This window comes from Octopus bimaculoides, chromosome 4 (assembly GCF_046866305.1).
Source record: "Octopus bimaculoides isolate indiv1 chromosome 4, ASM4686630v1, whole genome shotgun sequence".
NCBI lineage: Eukaryota > Metazoa > Mollusca > Cephalopoda > Octopoda > Octopodidae > Octopus > Octopus bimaculoides.
Window position 1 is genome coordinate 120720996 of NC_142931.1, and position 21580 is coordinate 120742575.

At 36.6% G+C, this 21580-nt stretch overlaps 3 protein-coding genes across 15 annotated transcripts in view; 1 reads left to right on the plus strand and 2 right to left on the minus strand.

Moving 5' to 3' along the window:
- Positions 1-8678, minus strand: part of LOC106874859 (uncharacterized protein F13E9.13, mitochondrial) — a 139816-nt gene extending 131138 nt beyond the window's left edge. For 2 of the 3 annotated variants that reach the window (XM_089351267.1, XM_089351266.1), the window contains exon 1: positions 8526-8678. In XM_089351267.1, the coding sequence (XP_089207393.1) occupies positions 8526-8601 (76 nt within the window). In that variant the 5' untranslated portion in view covers positions 8602-8678. The remainder of the gene's footprint in view (positions 1-8525) is intronic. The other variant, XM_014922756.3, reaches the window with a different exon arrangement.
- An 805-nt stretch (positions 8679-9483) lies between these two features.
- Positions 9484-17888, plus strand: LOC106874854 (G1/S-specific cyclin-E1). Of its 2 annotated transcripts, XM_014922743.3 has the most exons (11): positions 9484-9591; positions 10012-10049; positions 10158-10224; positions 10368-10421; positions 12010-12342; positions 13913-14059; positions 14744-14839; positions 14940-15080; positions 15224-15335; positions 15538-15695; positions 16504-17888. In XM_014922743.3, exons 2-11 carry the CDS (start codon positions 10036-10038, stop codon positions 16690-16692), a joined length of 1311 nt encoding a protein of 436 aa, XP_014778229.1. In that variant the 5' UTR covers positions 9484-9591; positions 10012-10035; the 3' UTR covers positions 16693-17888. The 2 variants fall into 2 exon arrangements, with proteins under 2 accessions (XP_014778229.1, XP_014778230.1); XM_014922744.3 differs by lacking the exons at positions 9484-9591; positions 10012-10049; positions 10158-10224; positions 10368-10421 and adding an exon at positions 11400-11549.
- A 2-nt stretch (positions 17889-17890) lies between these two features.
- LOC106874856 (unconventional prefoldin RPB5 interactor) overlaps positions 17891-21580 on the minus strand; it is a 48660-nt gene continuing 44970 nt past the window's right edge. For 8 of the 10 annotated variants that reach the window (XM_052967395.2, XM_089351263.1, XM_089351262.1 and 5 more), the window contains exons 9-10: positions 18151-18366; positions 17891-18057 (exon numbers count right to left, since the gene is read on the minus strand). In XM_052967395.2, coding sequence (XP_052823355.1) covers positions 17938-18057; positions 18151-18366 — 336 coding nt within the window. In that variant the 3' untranslated portion in view covers positions 17891-17937. Of the gene's footprint in view, positions 18058-18150; positions 18568-18830; positions 19052-21580 lie in introns of those variants that run through there. The other 2 variants (XR_016241662.1, XM_089351264.1) reach the window with 2 other exon arrangements.

Here is a 21580-nt window from a genome sequence, read left to right on the forward strand (position 1 = left end):
GACATACATACATACAAATGTACATACATATGTACATACATACATACATACAAACATACATACATACATACATACATAGCACATGAATATCTTTTAAATATTTTTTACTTGTTTCAATCATTGGACAGTGGCCATGCTAGGGCAGCGTCTTGAAGGGTTTTAGTTGAATGAACCTGGTACTTATTTTATCAGTTTCCTTTGCCAAACTGTTAAATTGCAGGAACATAAACAAACCAACACCAGTTGTCAAGCAGTGTTGGGCAAATACAAACACAATCACAGATACACACATAATATATACATATATACACATACACATAATATACACACGCACACACATCATAGGCTGCAATAATTTTTTTTGCACAAAATTAATAAATAAAAACAGTGCATTCCATTGATATTTAAATATATTCTTGCACCCAGTCATTTAGAGGTTTTTGTGTCTGCTTGTGTAGAAGAGAGAAAGAATGAAAGAAAGAGAGGCAGGAAGGAGAAAGACAGAGAATAGAGAGAGGGGGGAAGGAGAAAGAGGATAGAAAGAAAGAGAATAGAGAGAAGAGGAAGGAGAGAGAATAAAGAGAGAATTCCAGACAATATAATACTTGACTCATATAAATTTATCCCTTGACATATTCAGAAAAGCAACGATGGCTAGTGTGAAGGTTTCTCTCAAGATATGATCCATATCTACATTGTTTCCTGTGAATACATTTCTACTAAAAACACTAAATGCATATGTACCAAGTCACTAAAAAACAGACAGTTGCAATGTACAACATATGTATGTATTTGGAATTGTAAGATAATTAAAAAAATTACTTACAAAACAGATTTATTTTTGAAACATGACAATGGCATACCTATAGGCGTAGGCACTGCTGTGTTGTTTAGAAGCTTGCTTTGCAACTATGTCATTTCAGGTTCAATCCCACTGCACAGTACCTTGGGCAAATGTTTTCAACGATCACCCCAGGTTGGCCAATGCCTTGAGAGTGAATTTAGTAGAGAGAAATTGTGTGGAAACCCATCGTGTGTGTGTGTGTGTGTGTGTGTGTGTGTGTGTGTGTGTGTGTGCACACTTGCACTTGTCATCTCAACCCCTTGCTTGCTTGACAGCCAATGTTGGTTTGTTTATGTCCCTGTAACCTAGAAGTTCAGCAAAAGAGACTGATAGATCTGATAGCGCTTAAAAAATAAGCACTGGAGTCGATCTGTTCAATAGATCTGTTATATCTCAATAGAGTGGTGCTATATCTCATTGTTTTCATGTCATCATTTCTAATAACAGAAGAGCACCTGGGTTAGTACGACGGGATCCGTCATCACTATCGTCAGCTGGTTCCATGGCACTGAATAAAACAGTATGCAAATTCACCAAGTTTGATACCATGAATTCTAATTCTTTCAAATTGAAACTCCTCCTCCTGAAAACTCCAGACTTCAGGAAACAACTCAGTAGAATCAGCAACCTTAATATCAGAACAATCCTGAATGCTATGATGTAATTCCTGTTCCATAATGATTCCCACTATTTAAAAAAAGGAGCTATGACATGGCTAAGATCACTGACCTCATCAGATTATTTATCCTAGATAATCTAAAGAATGTACATGCCCTGACAGTTCAACCCTGTACAGAAAGGACAGCTTGACAATATGAATGGCCATACCATAGATAAGTTTAGAAAAAATATTTTTTTCTGTAGGCAGAAGGCCTGAAATTTTGGGACTGGGGACTTAGTGTTTAACTGGTACTTATTTTATTGACTCTGAAATGATGAAAGGCAAAGTCGACCTCAGTGAAATTTGAACTCAAAGCATAAAACCAAAAGAAATGGGATGCTAATGATTCTGCCATTTTGCTGTCTAAAGTTCAGGAAAACATTAAAATATCTTCAAGGAGTTTGGCTGAAATATAACAGCTACTACCAGCTTAGAAATGATTGATTTCATGGATGCCATCTGAGACTTCATGACTGAGACAAATGCTATCCCTACAGAAAGAAACTCATGAGCAAACAGTTTATATATTCAGGAATGGCTTTCATAAGAAATCTGTAGATGTCTGTAGAAGCTGCGGTCAGAAATCTAGTCACAGGCATCAGCAGAAGAAGCTCTAATTTAGTGGCAAACGGAGATTTTCAACCAGGCTGAATCCCATTATGAGACAATAATGAGAAATGGACTTGGCGAGAAGTTAATGTATATGAAGAATCCTCTGTCCCTTAGTCATACCTAAAGGGTTCAAGAAGAGAAAGGTGATATGGTTCAATCTCCCATGCTATTTCTGCATCTCTACTAATATTTCTAGAAGCTTTCTGCTTTATTTAGACAGAATTTCTCAACCACTTGTAAGTACCATAAACTTTTCAATGCCTATCACATTAAGGTTAGGTACTCATACTTAGATAATATCTTACCATCATGTGCTACAACAGAAAAAAAAAACATGCACTCACACAAAATCACCCTACAACCCAGCCTGTAACTAGCAAAATTTTATTAATAGTCCACTGGGGGAATCTTGCTTCTCAAAGACTGTGATCCATCACATGACAGCTGTATGAGTCAAAAAGCCAATGATTCCTAGAGATCATTCATACAACTACTTCATGTACAGAGAAATGGAAGACTCCACTTCCCTATCTCACTCATTCTGGAAACTTTGGGACCAGACACATGACTTGCCTAACATTACATGGAACATCCTTGACAAGGCATTTTGTTACTCATCTCGAGTTCGAAATTGTCAACTCTGTCTGGCAGCCTGCAGTATCTATCAACAGGAAAACTGAACTACAAGATATAATCCCTGCTTGCTCATAGAGAGATTATTCTCCTTCTCTCTACCCCCAATATCGCCTACCATCAAATATATTTAGGCCTAACACATCACTCAATGACCTAATTCAGCAAGTGTGCATTTCCATGTGATCTTGCTAATACACTGATAAGAAATCTAACACCATCATACTCATTTTCAAGATATCATTATGCATGCTGCATCTGATATCCAACAATATTTAACATATTTTGTTCAGAATGATTCCATATGCCCTCCACTTCAGTTACTATGTGTGGGACCTTTCAAAGTTCTCAGCAGAGCACCACAGTATTTTCTCATAGTTAGTAACAGGAAAACTGCCAAAAACTCAGCTTAAACCCTACGCAACAACTACTTGTCTCACCAAACCAATCCAAAAATATCAGCATATTCTTTCACTGAAAACTCCACTTCTGTTCCAATGGCAAGAACAAGATTTGGTGAGCAAGTATGTTGACCATTGCATTATATCTAGTATTAGGAATTGGAATGTAAATTTTTTTGCCAGGATAGTGTGCAACAGGAGAGACTGTGCTAGTCTGGTCATGTGATACAGATGGATGAGGGCAGTTGCATAAAGAAATGCCAATCATTTAAAATGGAGAGAAGCTGAGGAAAAGGGAGACCCAGGAAAATGTGGGATTAAGTTCTGAATGCCGATACCAAAATGCAGAGCCTTATGAAGGGGATGACAGAAGACCAAGATATGTGGTATATTGTTGTACTCAAGGAGACCTGCCTAACTCAACAGAAATGATATCCTAAAATCAAGGTGTCACATACAAATCACTGGTGATGGTAGTGGAGCTGGTACTATTAAAAACACTGGTGCTAGTGACATGTAAAAAACTCTGGTGATATACCACATAGAAAGTACTTGTGATGGTACCATATAAAAAGCACCCAGTACACTCTGTAAAGTGGTTGGCATTTGGAAAGGCATCCAGCTGTAGAAACCAAGCCAAAACAGATTATGAAACTTAGTGCAGTCCCTGGGCTTGCCAGTTCCTGTCAAGCCATCCAACCTATACAGGCAAGGAAAATGGATGTTAAATGATGATGATGATGGTGATGATGATGATGATGCTGACAACAACGATGATTACATTTGTATCTGAAGTTTGCTTGTTGTTGCATGACCAACTCTCTGTAGTGGGAATGATGCAACAAATCTCTGCTTAGGCTCAAAACCAGGTTTTATTTATTGTAATCATGAAATAGTGATACACAAGAGCCAGACACATCAAATAAACTAATAACATCAGCAACAAGCTGTCCATTGCAGTTTGCTTTCATGCCTCTATCTACTATCTTATTCAATCAGCATATTACCTTTCAATCTGTGTTTGCTCCCACCACACCATCGCTTGACAATTGATGTTGGTGTGTTTATGTCCCCGCAACTTAGTGGTTTGGCATAAGAGACTGATAGAATAAGTACTAGGCTTACAAAGAATAAGTCCTGCGGTTGACTTGTTCGACTAAAGGTGCTACTCCAGCATAGCAGCAGTCAAATGACTGAAAAGAATATATATATATATATATATATATATATATATATATATATATATATACACACATGCACAATCATTACCATTTGACATCCCTTGTTCTATGCTGGCATGAGTTGAACAACTCAATATGAACTGTGCTGAACTCCAGTGTGTGCTTTGACATGGTTTCTACAGCTGGATATCCTTCTGAATACAAACCACTTCACAGAGTGTACTGGATGCATTTTTTGTGGCACTAACACTGGTGAGGTCACCAAGTATTTCGCAAGACATGACTACTCAACTGAATGACAATATTAAGGGATATGAAGGTATGATAGAGGGGTAGGAACAGATGTCTTGCTGGAGAAGTGAATATATATCTGGACAGAAAGAGATGAGGTCAAAGCAGAAGGTGAATTTAAGAGAGAGAGAGAGAGAGAGAGAGAGAGAGATACAGAGAGAGACAGACAACAGAACAGAAAAGGTGGGTAGATGAACAGAAAAGGTGGTTAGATAAGTGAGCTGGAGTGAAAACAGTGACATGATTAGAGATGGGGATTGAGCTGTAGGTAGTGAATATCAATTTGGGTGAGGAGACATGAAAGGAAATAGGAGTGGGTCAGAGAAGAGGAGGCAATAAGGGACAGTAGCAGGGATGCAATTAAATGTAGAGGGCTAAGTGGTATCATTTACAGCAACTCAGTGAGTAGTACCACAAAAGATTGATGGATAGATGTTAGAAGATGAGTTGCGGGGAAAGGTTTGACAGGACTTCAATTCTGCTGAGATGGACAGGTCTCCTCAAGCACAGCATATCACAATTCATCTCCTCCAAAAGGCTCAGCATCTTGAGGTCATCTTCTCTATTTCCTCCTACATCATCTTGGATCTGTCTCTTCCACAGGCTCCTTCCTTATTTAGCAATCAGCACTTCACATGACTATACCAGCAGTCTTCTCTCTTGTACACCACATCTGATGGCTCTTATGCCCAATTTTTCTCTCAGTACATTTGTACTTTGTTGTACATGCACACTAACATTGCACATCCATTGGAGAATACTAATTTCATCTCTTCTAATTCTTTGCATGCTCTCTGCATCCACAGCCCAAGTTTCACAACCATGAAGCATTACTGTTCATATGCAGGCATCATACAATCTGCCTTTCATTCTGAGAGATGCCTTTTTTTTAAATAGAAATAGAAATCCTCTGAACTGTCTCCAGCCAGTTCATATTCTAGCAATGATACATTCAGAGCATCTTCCTTCACTGCTAATTTGATCACCTAAATAATAGAAACGTTCTACTACTTCTAGGAAGCCTCCTGGGTATTTCAGAACTATTTCCCATGTGCTCTTATTTTTTATTGCTCCTACATATCTGCCAAAAACAAACTCTGCTTTCACTGTTAATCTTCCTGTAATTCCACTGCACCTATAATATGTCCATAGTTTCTACAAATCTGGAAAACTATGTTGTGTGGAAACTATTGTAGTGATTACAAATAAATGTTCTTCTGCACTCCTTCTTGATAACTTCAACTTATTCAAATATATATATATATATATATATATATATATATATATATATATATATATATATATATACTTCTTGCTTGCTTCATGCTCATGGTTGATGAAACTGGGGTCACCCCAGGTTAGTGGACCCAGAGATGCCATCATGCAAAGAGCTGACCAGGTCCACCAGTGCTCTCTATTGATGAAGGTCCCGTGCCAGCCCCTCTGCATCCCTTGAGGTGACATTGAGCCTCTGGAGATCTTCCCCAATCACATCTAGCCATCTGGTGTGGGGCCTGCCACAAGGCTTCTTCCAGCCTGCAGTTGCTGCATCAAATGAGTGTAAAGCCCTGGTAGGATGATCTAGCAGGAGATGGAGGACAAGTCCATACCAGAGCATGCAACGGATAGTTATGAAGTGAGAAGCTGCAGGCTGATGTGTGTGCACACACAGTTCTGTGCTGGAAATATGATGGTATCTTCTGATGTTCTCAATGGTTGTTATTGAAGCCATTGATCCTCTTTGCCAGGTCTTCGAGAGGTGTCACATTTCTGCTCCACAGAGGAAATTGGAGAGGGTCAATGCATTGTAGATGCAGAACTTCGTCTTCCAGAACACAGAACAGTGCTGTCAAAGGGGCTTCCATAGGAAGTACATGACCGCAGTAGCCAGACCACATCTGTGGCTGATCCCCAGGATCAGGTCTCCACTGAAGCCAAGGTACATGAAGGAGCTGACAAACATCATGACATTGGAGCCAATCAACATCCTCATCAGCATTTAATGTTTATTGTCCATACTGACATGGATTGGATGGTATGACCTGAGCTGGCAAGCTGGGGAGCTGCCCCAGACTCCAGTCTGATTTGGCATGGTTTCTATGGTTGGATGCCCTTTCTAACACCAACCACATTTTTATTGCTTTTCTTCAAATATATATATATATATATATATATATATATATATATATATATATATATAGAGAGAGAGAGAGAGAGAGAGAGATACAGTATTAGGCTTATCGACGCAATTATGTCCCACCGACTTTGTTTCCTCATAACTCCCAGAAAAAAAGGATATTTTTAAATGAAATTTTCTAAAAAATACACTTCAGATGGTGTAGATTCTGATTATATCGGAACTTGTGAAAAACACTTCCGTGGTGGGGATAGGAGTCTTAGAGAATTCATACGAGTCGGCTCTATTTCTTGAAAAATGGTTATTTTTAGATGAAAATTCCTACCAATACATTATTTACATTTGACGGATATTTGTCCTCATCTTGTTTGTTGTTAATACAACGTTTCGGCTGATATACCCTCCAGCCTTCATCAGGTGTCTTGAGGAAATTTCGAACCTGGATTTTCATTCCCATCAGCCGAAACGTTGTGTTAACAACAAACAGGATGAGGACAAATATCCGTCAAATGTAAATAATTCCTCATCTCTTAAATATAGAACTCCTACCAATACGTTTCAGAGTGTGTAAGTTACGATTATATCAGAATCTGACGCAAAAAGAAAAATGGTGAGCACGCACACATACATACTGACACACATCACAATATTTTTTCAAAATTTCGAATTTCATTTTCTAGATATGTGTTGTGTTGTCAGCATGTATTTGTGCGAGCTCACCACTTTTTTTTCTTCAAATCAAATTCCGATATAATCGTAATCTACAGACTCTGAAAAGTATTTGTAGAAAATTACATTAAAAAATATCAATTTTTCTGAAAGTTATGACGAAACAAAGCCTACTCGCGCGAATTTTCCGAAACACTTCTTATCTATGGAAAAAAAATATTTTCACAACAAATTCCGATTTAATCAGAATCTACACCATTAGAAGTGTATTTGCAGAAAATTTGATTAAAAAAAAAATCAATCTATTTTTTCTGGAAGCTATGAAGGAAACGTAGACGAGTGGGGCACACTTGTGTAGGTATGCCATTATTATCATGCATATACATACAGAGTGGGTTTCTGACCATAACCACTAAGATATTGTTTGACGATATATATATATATATATCTTTTGGGCGCAGATTGGCCTCACTAGCCATCTGCGGACTCACAAAGCAAGCCCACCCTCACCCCAGGATGACTAGATGGTCTTCGTCGCATCGATACACACACATGTATGTGTATATATACATACATACATACACATGTATATGTGTGTGTGTGTGTGTATATATATATGCATGCATATATACATCCACATGTGCTTCGACACGTGATAACTACATTTAAAAAATATATATACATATATATATATATATATATACACACATCATGCACATTATATATGCTCCCTACACATCAATCATAGAAGAGTTGTCGACCAAACAATCCCGATGTTATGAATGCTTTAATAAGTTACTGTACGATCGATTAAAAAAAAAAAGATTTTTTTTTCTTTTTTAAGAATAAAAATATTTTTGCAAAATCTTAACGCGAAAACAAAAAGAAATTCTTTGATTAACTTTGTTGTATTTTGTAACAGTTGTCTATAATAAAAATTATTAGCGTGTCGTAAGTTTGTTGGAGTTAATGGTGTATACGAAGAAAAACAGAAGAAAGATTATTTTCAAATAATTTTCCTTCCGCATATGATTATTAGAGAAGATTAAGAAATGCTCACGAAAGCAAGTTATAATTGAGTAATAATAAATAAAACCTGGTAGCGACTTGACGTGAATCATTCCAATAATAATAGTTTTTGATCGTTGAAATAGTTTCACAAACGCCTCCATGTTTACATTTAGTGATAGGAAATGTATGTACGGTTTCCATGTGATGACTATGGATGTACATACACGGTTGAGTATTCAATGAATTTAGAATTTATATGACGTCAAATATTTATTTTGAGCAATGCAACTTAACGAAACACCAATGTTTATTACATTATTTTAAAAATAAGAACAAATTGGTAACTTGTAATATCGCTTACGTTTCAATGAATTAATGATATTAAGGAAAGACGCTCTTCCATCCTAGTATCGTAACCATGGATACGGCATCTCTATCAGCCAATGAAAATGAAGTAGTAAACCCAGCTAGGTTTCTTGCACTGTTATTGTGGTTTGATTTATTGTATAAAAGTCGCGTATTTTAATACCGCTTAATTTTCAAAACAATTGCAATTTATTCTCTGAGTAATTAGCTATCGAACAACATGCAACTTGCCGGGTATTCATGCTTTATTTCTAAAAAATCAATTTTTCTATCACACGTTCTCGCTAACACCATCAAATGTAAACTTGTCTGTTTATGGAATTATTCATCAACTTTAGAAACATTTTGATTGAAAAAAAGTTACAAAACCTCTCGAATGACATTCTAAGATGATTTTATTGGTTAAATCTATCATTTAGAAGTTATTGAACACATTAAAATTTAAGAGAAAAACGAAACTCCAAGCTGCCTTCAATGACTCGGTTGTATGTATCGGAATAATTTGCATCATGTGTGAAGTACGGTGTCGACCAAACATCAGATTATTGAAAGATTGGAATTTTTGTGATATTAAATTAATATTTTTTGATTTTCTGCATTTTGATAACCATTTACATGCGCATTGATAAGGTTGAAATTGGCGGGACTAACTGTGAATGCTGCCACGGTAGTTCTTTCATTTCACTTCGGTCTACCATCGGGTGCGGACATGGCTTGCTGCTGTTAGCTTCACATCTTCAATTTGCAGCAACAACTTAGAATATCTTTATTATAATTTAAAAAAGGTGAATAATTACTGATGTAACTAATTTAAGATTTAAAATTGAAGTATTAATCGCCGACGTGGAAGTTTTTTTTTTTTTTTGCAACAACTAGAGCAATTCATTTTCGACTTAGAATCTGTTGCGGTCTTGATTATATATTTTTATCATTCCTAAATGTTGAAAGAAAAGAAATTATTAATACTTTATTAACATTCGAAGCCAGTTTTAGCTTTTATTTTTTAATTATTAACTGAGAATAGGCGGAAGTGAAATATTTTCTCGATGGGGGACAACTATAAAGCCATGAAAACTTTTGGATAGGGGAAAAATTCCACTTCGGCTTCTACACATTTGTTAGAATAACGCTCATAGAAGTATCTTAAAATGATTAATTTTCGACAAGATATTCTTTATTTAATCTTCCTGACCATATAATTTCAGATTTACCGCTGCTGCGGATTGACTATGCTCTGTAGAAGGTAAGTAGATAACTTAAGTAAAATTGTTGCCGCCATTTTCGAACTCGTCTTTCTATGTCAGTTCATATTCTTTACAGTTTTAATAACTTTTTGTTTCATTATTTCCAGATCAAAAGTTAAACCTGCCATGAACAATGTGTTAAAGGCTGATAACAAAAAAAGAAAACCCCAAGATGTAAGTATAAATTTATTAATTTAGCCTTATTGCAACCGGTATCAGTGAAGTTAACGTTGGAGGTCTTTGTTCGCTAAGAAGCTATCAGACAACAAATAAATGTGATATACAGGCCTTGATACCTATTTTTTTCTAACTTCCAGACTTCTAATGTGACTACAGCGGCTAACAAGAAAAAACGAAGATATCCAATAAAGGTAACATGAGCTTAATTTCTTTATTTTACATTTTTTATAGGTCGTCTTTTAAAGTAGTCGTTCTTCGTTTATCGGCAATTTTTGTTTGGCGCCCTGTGACTTAGTAATCTGCGTTTTTCACGTAATTTTTATTAATTATTTTGCTTAAAATATTTTCTAATGTGTAGTATAAGGTTTAAAGATAACTTCTATCCAATTTAATTAAGTACCTAGTTCCATGTAAGTAATATTCTTTAACTTTTTCCCCCTTCGTCTCCACTTGGTCACTCCCAGTTCATTTGCAATATTTTTCATGATCATTAAGTCGGGGATCAGATTCCTGCATCTCTTAAAACAGCTTTATTTCATAATTTTTATCTCTAACATGCAACATCTTTTAGATATAATTTCTTTTTTTTTTTTCATACATTATCTGAAGCTACATTTAATATTTTTCTCGGTACCTTAGACCCCTTTACCTTCATTATACTACGATTGATAATCAATAAAGAAAAATCCTCAGTAGAAATCTTTTGGGATCTTATCTACAAAACTGTTCTTAACTAAACTTTTTAGAAATTTGCTGTCATGTTTCCTCTTTTATGTCTTCTAAAAATTTCTCAAAGGGAAGACAACATTGACTTGATATATGTATGCCACGTCTTAGATATGAAAAAAAGATATTTATTAACTTGTAATACTCTTTTTTTTTTAATCCTTTACAAAGACTCTTGTAGACTTATTAAATTCCGTAACATCTTTTTATTTTTCTTTAAGGTAGTATGACTTAACAATGGTCTTCAAATATATATTCCTTATCTAGATTGTTTTCTATTTTCATATAACCCCCTCCCGATCCGTGTATTTTTTTATGTATATATATATATATATATATATATGTGTGTGTGTGTGATATTTATATATAGATATAGATTATACATATATGTGTGAGTGCGTGTGTGTTTTCTCCCCCTCTCACCATCTATTGTAATTTTTCGAACCTCTCTCGCTAGGCCACAGCTGTATGTAAATTTTGAGGTTCTGATAAAAGAGCTGACAGCTGCGAGCTTATTATTCCGCCAAACATTGCATTTTTGCGCACTAAAGTGTTTGAGGCGCAAAAGAGGCTGTATGGCTGCAAGTTGTCAGGTAATGGAAAATGTATTTGTGTATGAATTAGTCAATTTTTAATATATTGAACTGAAAAATGCATTTCGATTGATTTTTTTAAATTTTATTTTTGTAAGCTCCCGTCATTTCTCACCTTAGTTCATCTCGCAAACGCTTAATACTAAACGGTGAGGTCGACCCTCCACCACCGCCACTACCTAGATGGTCTATGTATCTAGGTCAATGTTAAGACACCCACACCAGATTAGTACCAAGGAATTTCTTAAAGTTGCTTGGTTGGCGTTAAGATGTGCTGTAATTGTTTCTAGAGTCTTTCTTAAAATACCTTAATCCTTTATAATTTTTTTTTTAATCTGAGAAGCCATTTCGCATTTTGAAGATTACAGTTTTTTGTGGGAATGTGAGAAACTTGATTTTAAGTTTATGAGTGTATTTAATATTTCTTTATGCAATTTTGCCATTTTATTATATCTTTCAGAATCAATACTTATCAATAATAGATAAACCTATGGTTGCCACTTGTTCCATTGTCACCGCACCCGAAGATCCTGGTTCAACAGCAAGTACAAGTAGACATTCCACCCAACCAGAATTAGTTGGCGGCTCACATTTTCGTTTTAAAAATTATTTGGTAACTCCAAACAATGCAAAACATTCGCCCCTTCCTAAACTCAGCTGGGCTGATTCCCATGAAGTTTGGCAGGTTATGTTGGAAAAAGAAAACAGTTATACTAAAGATCCCTGTATGTTGGATCGGCATCCCTCTTTACAGTCAAAGATGAGGGCAATTTTATTAGATTGGCTTATTGAGGTGAGTTTATGAATCATTAAGAAAAAAATTGATGATTGCACCCTATGCAATTCGATTTTTTTTTTAAATAGTTTACTTTTGGGAGCTTTGGTTAAGACTTGTCAACTGGTATTTGAAGAAAGACTTTTGAATATCCAGTAAGATTATACTTTTCAGCATGTTAACCTGCATGCTGTAGCAGTATTTGGGTTGCATAACTGTGCATATCCAGAAGTAGAGTGCAAAGTGCCTCTTGCTTCTGTAAAGAAACTCAACTATGGATATGTGTATGTAAGAGGGACTATGAACAACTAGCAGCCAACTGATGGGAGAGAATAATCTTTAACTCTTTAGCTTTCAGATTACTCTGTCTTGCAATTGCTTATTCATTCACATTGTTTCGAATTCATCACACATTATCTTGCAGTTATAAAATTTAAGTGACTTATTAATTTTTTAGAATGACCTAGTTTAGGTGTAAGAGGCTGGTTTAAACATAAAACAGGTAGAATATTTGGACCAGATATATCCAGTTTAAATACTAAAGGGTTAAGGGGAAATGATAGCCATATCATCAGTACTTTGTATATGGTGTGGCTTGCATTTTGTTGGGTGGTATAAAGCAGCAATATGAAATGATTCGTTCATTTAATATTATGGAGCAAAAATAATTAGCTCCCATGGCTCAGTTTGAGGCAAATTTTCTGTAGCTGGAGGCCTTTCCTGTTGCCAACCCTTAACTGATTCCAAGCAAGGTAATATTTTCTCATGGCCAGACATGTCTTTGCAGAATATTGGAAATAAACGACATTTATTTAGAACAATTGCTCATTGTCAACAAACACAATGGGCTTTTTTCAGTTTCTGTCTATCAAATCCACCTACAAGGGTTTGGTCAGTCCAGAACTATAGTAGATATTTGGCCAAGGTGATACATAGTGGGGCTGAACATAGCAGTTGGGAAGCAAATTTTAAATATTTTTAGATATATTTAACAACTTACAGGCTTGGCTTTTCTCTCCTCCAAACTGTCCTGGAAAATCAATCTACCTTCTGAATGCGTGGTCGGACCTACCAGAATGGAAGTGAGCCTTATAGAATGCATTTTCATGCCTTCAAATATAGTAAATAAAGCAAGATAGCTGAAATTTTAAATTCCCCACTACAAAAAAAAAAATCATGTATGACATACTCTATTTCAGTGACTTCGATTTTGGTACATTGCTCATTGAAATTGTGGTTGAAGTACATTAGATAAGGAAGTTGGGCTTGGTGTGTTTTGAAAATACCAATTCCATGCCCATTTTAAAAATAGATATTGAATCAGATGGATAATAGGTTTTGATCATGGAACTAAATGTTCACTTGTCAAGATGTCCAGTATTGAGTGGCTCTTCTGTATTTAGAAGTTAGAATGTTTTCTGTTTTTGGCAACATTCATTGTTACAAAATGAATGTAATTAAAGCTTTTGAGTAGGTGGTGGGAAGGTTGTTGCTTTATGGATTGATATGTACTGAATGTTGCCTCTCACATGGTAATTGTTTATTTTTGGTTGCATGACTTGAAGTTTTTTTTCTGTTTTGTTTTTAGGTATGTGAAGTATATAAGTTACATCGAGAGACCTATTATTTATCACTCGATTTTATAGATCGTTATTTGTCAAAAGAAAAATGTGTGATTAAACATCAACTTCAACTTATAGGAATCACTTCGCTGTTTATTGCAGCCAAGTTGGAGGTGAGTTTTCTAAATTATTTTTTAAAATTTACAAAATTACACATCTCAAATTACTAGCAATTGGAGAGTTCATTCTTCATGCTGACTTTTTAAGCTACTCAATCCCATGTTACCAACCCACCTAGTACCATCTTTATTAATGTTTATATCATCATCGTCGTTTAACGTCCGTTTTCCATGCTAGCATGGGTTGGACGATTTGAATGGGGGCTGATGAAACCAGATGGCCACACCAGTCTCCAATCCGATCTGGCAGTTTCTACAGTTGGATGCCCTTCCTAACGCCAACCCCTCAGAGTGTAGTGGGTGCTTTTACATGCCACCGGCACGAAGGCCAGTCAGGCGGTACTGGCAACGGCCACGCTCGAAATGGTGTATTTTATGTGCCACCCGCACAAGAGCCAGTCCAGCGGCACTGGCAATGATCTTGCTCGAATAGCTATATATATGAATATATATATAAAACTTAAGCTAAATTTCTTCAGTTATTATTTGTTGAAAAATGGAAGATATCAGTCTAGTCTGATGAAACGATGATGAGTCATGATAGGGTTAGAATAATGTATGAGCTAGGTTTCTTAGAGCACGGGGAAATTTAAATTTTTTATCTTTTGTTAATAATTAGTGAAATTGAAACAAAGGCTAGTAAAATTAAATATCTATTTTCCTAAATTGCTATTTCAGGAAATTTATCCTCCAAAGCTTTCTGATTTTGCTTATGTCACTGATGGTGCTTGTTCCGATGCAGAAATTTTGAACCAAGAACTAGTTATGCTGAAGGTAGGTTTGCTATTAATGTCTTCGAACTCCATTTAACGTCTGTTTTTCATTTTGTTACCTGTTGCATTGCCCTAATTTTGGTTTTAAATATTTATTTCAGGTACTGAGTTGGGATTTGTCTCCAATGACAGTGACTGCTTGGCTAAATGTCTACCTTCAACTTGTTAATGTTGATAAAATAGCTGAAGATGGTTTTGATTTCCCACAATATTCCTCAAATGTTTATATTCAAATAGCTCGGGTAAGTTCTATATTGCTGGAAAAAGATTCCTAATTTGGATACTTCACATTGTATTTGCTTGTAAATTGTTAACAATGTTTTGCTTATTATCCCATGTAAAAACTGATCTTTTATTTACATCTTAATCTTGTTTCTCTTTGCAGTTAATAGATTTGTGTATGTTAGACATTTATTGTCTGCGCTTTACGAGCAGTGTGATAGCATCCTCAGCCTTGTATCATATGGCTTCCAAGTCTGTAGCATTAGCAGTGTCAGGTAAATTATATCAGCCTTTTTTCTTCTTTTTTATTGGTTTTCACTTTTTGATCTGTTTCTTAGTAGTGGTAGGCTTCAATTATACAGAGATATAAAATTCCTTGCTCCCAGAACCTTTAATGTTTTGATTAATCTGTACCCCAGCATTGATTTAACACTCTTATTTTCCTTTCCTTTATCTTTTCTTTCTTGCATATTTCAGGATTACCTATGGCCAGGTTGCGTCCCTGTATACAGTGGATGAACCCCTATGCTATTACACTTCGCGAGGCAGGTCCAGTAGAACTGAAGTTTTTTCCAATGGTGCATATTGATGATAGTCACAATGTTCAAACGCATGCTGTTGATCTAGATTTGTTGGTAAGTTTTAATTGCAAGCTTTTGTTCTCTCTGATAATGTGGAGGTGCACTTAGTGTTATCCACTTGTGTGCTATACCCCTGAATTCAGCTGATTGTATACTTGTAGGATACCCTATGCAGTATTCACATCAGCTGTTGTTTGCATCTTTCATCAGTTTCTAGTGAAATAACTGACCTGTAGCACTGCTGGTGGTTATGTGATTAGTAAACTAATACTAGTGGTAGGGATAATGATATTGGAGCCTACTTTTTCCATCACTTTGATTTGTACTGTGAACTTCTTATATTTACATTAGGTGGACAGTGCTCAAAATTCATACTGTTTTTAGGTATTGGTGTGGATTTGCTAAAGCAGTTTGATGATAGAGCCTTATCACCACTGTTTTAATGTTTTTTCCATATTTGCTCGGATCAGATGGAATTTGTTATAGCAGGTTCTCTACTGTTGGATGTCCTTCCTTTTTCTAAGCATAGTTCTATTTCCCCATGGCCAAGCAAGTGACATTCATGCATGTGTAATATATATCCTCATGACCAGGCATGTTTTTAGTGAAAGATTGGATGTTTGCTAGTGACCATCATGGAGGTTCAAGACAAGGACACACACAAATGGGCTTCCTTCAATTTCCATCTAAATCCATTCCCAAGGGTTTAGTCACCATATTATTATAGTGGAAGTCACTTGCCATGATGTTGCAGTGGCATGTTTGTGAATTTTGCACATTTAAAAATTTTTTCCTTTTGAAGTTATCTGACATTTGGTTTGGTGTTCATTCATATATCTTGACATATTTTTTTTTTCTTCAGGAAAAGGCCCATTTGAAAGAAGCTGAATTGAAATCAACAATGCAATATGATACGGAGTCCTGTTCAGAAGCTATATTGTTAACCCCTCCACAGAGTGATAAGAAAGAAGTGTCAACCGATGCATTAATGTCATTATTGTCCACTCCTGACGGATCCTCAGAAGAACTCACATCAACATCATCTCCTTGATCACATAGGGCAGTTTTACCTGACTACACATTACATGTTACTTTCTCTTTAATTTGGCTGTGCACTGCTATTGAAGACCTGGCTGAGGCTATTGCAGATAATCCTTAATTCTACAGATTGAATTATACACAGCAGCTCTAAACTTGACAATGTGCTAGCACCTTGGCCTATCCTTCATTTGTCCTATCTTGGATCATTTGCACTATTCCCTGTTAACATACCTGATGCATTGCAGACATATGACAGATTTAAAAAAATATTTTTGTATATCCCTGATGGAATGAATAGATTCATATTTATTTCCTCTGGACAACTTAAAAGTCTTTGTCCTTCCTCATACCAAATTTATAGATTTTTGCTGCTGATTTCCATCTTAAAGAGAATCTAATGCATGAATGTTAACCTCCCTTCCACCCTCCTTTTTTTTTTGTGACCAAAAGAGACAACTGAACATTTGAGAATTATTTCTACCTACATCACAAGTTTGTGGTTCATTATATGAAATTTAGTTGGATTTCTTTGCACATTGAAGACATGGCAATGTGATATGAATTCCATCCTTTTTTTTGTAAATATGTTTGTACATACTTCAGTTACCTGGATGGTTTTGACATTCAGGTAATGACTGTAAATAGGGTTATTTTTCAAAGCATCACATTATTTAAAACAAAAAGTCTATTAAAAAAACAAAAAAAACCTAGTATTTTGCCTGCTCTTTACTGCCATTATTCTCTGAATATATCAGTAACTCCTATGTGCAAAGCAGCCTAGTATTGGCTGATGCCCTCCTGAGGACTTTAAAATAGCAAGTGCTGTGAGGGGTGGGTGGGTAGATAAGTGTATAAAGAGACATGCACTGTAAATAAAAATATTTAAATTAAAAAAACAAAAAAAACTTAGGTGGCTGGTTATAAAACTGAGCAACTATTATTTAACGAATGCTGAACATTAAACATTTAACTCGAGGAGTTAACAGTTGTCTTTCATTATATGTTATTACCTGCGTTCAGTGGGAGTAATTTGGTTGTGAAGCTAAACCTACCGCCCCCTTTATTTTAACTTTTTTTTTTATGTAGAGTATATTAAAGAAGAAAAGTTCTTTCCTCCAAATTGTACTCCTGAACAGAACATAAGTTAATTACAGACTTAATGTGCTATTTGGTTATACCTTTTTAATAAAAAAAATCATGAAACAATGTGTTTTTGCAATTTTTTAAAATTAAATACAATTTATTAGTGGGATTTCTATCTTTGTTGGCGAGATGCCTTAAATTTAGATATCCTTTTGGGTTGTTGAGTTTCATCTGGACTGGTACTGTTTTGGTTGATAGTTTCACTTTTTTCAATTACAGTACTGGTAAATGCCTAGAATAGTAAAAGAGAGAATTTAAGATTTATATGCTGCTTAGTATTAAATAAGGGAGGAAGATATGAAAAGGTACTGTATTTTTGTCTTACCTGGGGGGCTGGATAAGATCCTGAATTGGTTTGTTCGCTGGCAGAAGTCCTTTCAGAACCAGTTGTACTATAGGTTTCTTCCTTATTTGCAGACTGTTTGTCAGCGGTTCTTGATTTCAATATTGATTTTGGCTCTGATGGAAACATTTTATAAATGTCTGATGGACTGCAAATTGGAGATTTAACTTGCTCTGAAGTTGTATCCATGAACTGTAGCTGAAAAAAAAAAAGTGTGTGGAAATAACATTCAACAGTGAGTCTTAGGTGATCCAAATTCAACTTCCAGCTGTAACTATGCTACGTGCCTAATTACCCCACAGGAAAAACCATGGATGTAGCAATTTTCTGTTGCCTTGAGTCTGCAAACTAACAACCAAAGTAAGTTGATCAAAATCTTGTGAGGAATTCGATCCATACCTGCCAAGGAAAAGAAGGTAGTAAACTAACATCATTTGAGAAGCAGGTCACAGACATTCTTATCACATTGGCTGTACTAGAGAAAAACTGAAGGTAATTTCCTTTTCATTCGATGCACCATTCTGGAAGTTCTGCAGGCTGCCCTGAAATTAAGGTTTATTTTGATTAATTTTTTACAATGACACCTCCAATCACCTAAGTTAGGCAATGTCAAGCCTACTTAGTACTTAGATGGGTGACTGCTTGGGGAAACCTAGGTGCAAGTGTAGCTGTTAAGAAGCTTGGTTCCAGCTTCAATGGCACTTTCAGCAAGTCTTTAACTACAGCCTTTGGCCGACAATAGCCTTGACTGGGTTTGGCAGATGGAAACTCAAAGAAGCCTGTTGTATACATATCTGTGTTTGGTTATCAAGTGGTGATGGGGAATTGTTAGCGTCGCTGTATCTTAGTGGTTTGGCAAAAGACCAATAGAATAAGTACCAAGCTTTAAAAAAACAGAAAGGGAAACACGAGGGTCAATTCATTAAACTAAAATGTCAAAGCATAGCTGCAGTTTAATGACTGAAACAAATATGAGTTAATGTGAGATCTAGGGGATTATAGAACTTGGGTCAGTGAATATGTCATCAGCCTGTACTGTGCCAAAATGTTTCTGAAATTACATTATCCAAAAAATCTTTATTGGTTGTATTTCATAATGGGCAGAGGACACTATGGAGGTACACTCTTGGTATGAAAAATTGGTAAAGATTATTGCTAGGAATATAGTACCACTGTTGTCAACTTAAAAATCCATACAAAAACTGTACAGGCACTGATTTATTATATTGCTTGAAAGGATGTCAGAATTCAATAAAACTTTCTGGCAGAGTTTTCTAGTGATATAATTACAATAAACTTGAGTTGGTGTTTCAGAAGTTTGGAAAGTGATGGCTTCTATACATAGTTGCTTAACCTAGTCTTAGTCAAATCTTTGGGATACTTCATTGCTTTCTATTAGGACAGGGTACATACACAAATGTCTTGGGTACACTCCACTTTCAATAACCAGGATTTAATTGTTTAATCAATTGCTTGAAGAGGATGAACCGGATTACTTGCTCACTGAATCAGCATGTAGATAGGCTGAGCATTCTACAGTCACATGTATCCGTAAATGTAATTCTTGGGCAGAATTAGCGAAACAAGGATTTGAGAGATACAAACCAACAAGCTTCTGTAATTTTCATTCACTCAATGTATGGGGATATCCAAGGCTGTAGAAAATGGTCCAAATTGTCATATAGTGAGATGAAGCCTTAGAGCCTCATAGTTGCAAAGCATCCTACCTATCCTTAATCAGAAGTGGTAATCATAGCTGGAGTACCTTTGATCACAGGTCTGGTCTATCAAGGCTGATCTGGAGCTAGAAATGAGTTTCAAACCACAATGAAAGCCAGACTCATTCTTTTAAAAGGGTACAGGTGTAACTAGTTCAGTTTGATTCCCAACCACATGGTTTCAGATTCAGTCCCACTGTGTGGTACCTTAGGCAAGTGTTTTCTATTATAGCCCCAGGCCAATTAATGCCTTGTGAATGAATTTGATAGATGGAAACTGAAAGAAGCCCATCATATATGATGCATATATGAATGTCACTGCAGTGTCATTTATTTCCAATAATCTGCAAAATCATGTCAGTTGATGGGAAACTATTATTTTGTAAAGGGAAAATATGTACAGCATGTATGAGGAAAAGGGGCCAGGAAGGAAATAATAAGTAGAGAGAATCATTGAAGGAAAGAGAAGTATAGGGACAGGCCAAAGGGAGGTGATAGGAAAGACGTTAGTGGGTAAGAGATGCTGCAGGGCACTATAGAAGTAGGAAGAAAAGCAGAAGAAGAGAGTGTGAATGCTGCAAAGCATGCCAGATGGAGACTGAGATAGGAGAACAGTGAGTGGATGCGTGTTGTTCGTCCGTTGGAACGACGAGGACCATCTGATCATCCTAGAGAGGGGTGGGGAGATGGCTAATAAGCCCAATCTGTGCTTGGAAAGATCTGCTACAGTAGGGACAGGTAATGGTAGCAGGTGCCAGGGGCTTCAAAGCATTGTTCTTTCTGTTCTGCCTGCGCTTCTCTGCAGCAGCTTTCCTGTCACTTTCATATTGGCGGGCACCGTTGTGAACAGCGGCCCGCCACTTGGTCCTATCTAAAACTGTCTGCTCCCATGATGACGGGTCAATATTGAAGGCCTTTAGTGATACCTTTAGGCTGTCTTTAAACCGTTTCCTCTGGCCACCATAGGAGTGCTTGCCGTGCTGGTGCTCACCAAACGGAAGCTTCTTGGGTATTCTGTAGTCTAGCATGCGGGCTGCATGACCAGCCCAGTGAAGCTGAGTTTTCATCAGGATGGTAGGGATGCTTGGGAGCCTGGCACGAGTAAGGACTTATGTGTCTGGTATCCTTTCCTGCCACCTTATGCCAAGTAGTTTCCTCAGCCTGGTGGTGTGGAAGTGATTTAGTCTTTTGGTGTGGCGTTGGTAGACGGTCCACGACTCACATCCATAGAGTACAACAGCTTTGTAGACCTTGATCTTTGTCATGGAGGTGATGCCTCTTCTGTCCCATACATTCTTGTGGAGTCTACCGAAGGCAGCACTTGCTTTGGCGAGTCTGGTGTTGATCTCATTGTCAATGACTACATTGTGGGAAAGCGTACTGCCAAGGTAGGTGAATTTGTCAACTGCATTGAGTCTTTGCCCATTGATGGAAATGTTGGGTTCTACATATGGTTTTCCTGGCGCGGGTTGGTGCATCACCTCGGTCTTCTTTGTACTGATTGTGAGACCGAAGTTGTCACAGGCTTCCGAGAATATATCTGCACTGCGTTGCATGTTCGCCTCAGAGGTAGCGTTTAGGGTACAGTCATCAGCAAACAGAAAGTCATTGATTGTGTCTGATGTAACTTTGGATTTTGCTCGTAGCCTCCTGAGGTTGAAAACTGATCCATCAAATATGTACCTGATTCCAAT

Excerpts from the sequence above, each read along its gene's own strand:
- LOC106874854 (XM_014922743.3), top strand. Across the intron at positions 12,343-13,912 it reads TATTAGATTGGCTTATTGAG|GTATGTGAAGTATATAAGTT; the intron begins GTGAGTTTATGA and ends TTTTGTTTTTAG. Across the intron at positions 15,336-15,537 it reads TGTAGCATTAGCAGTGTCAG|GATTACCTATGGCCAGGTTG; the intron begins GTAAATTATATC and ends TGCATATTTCAG.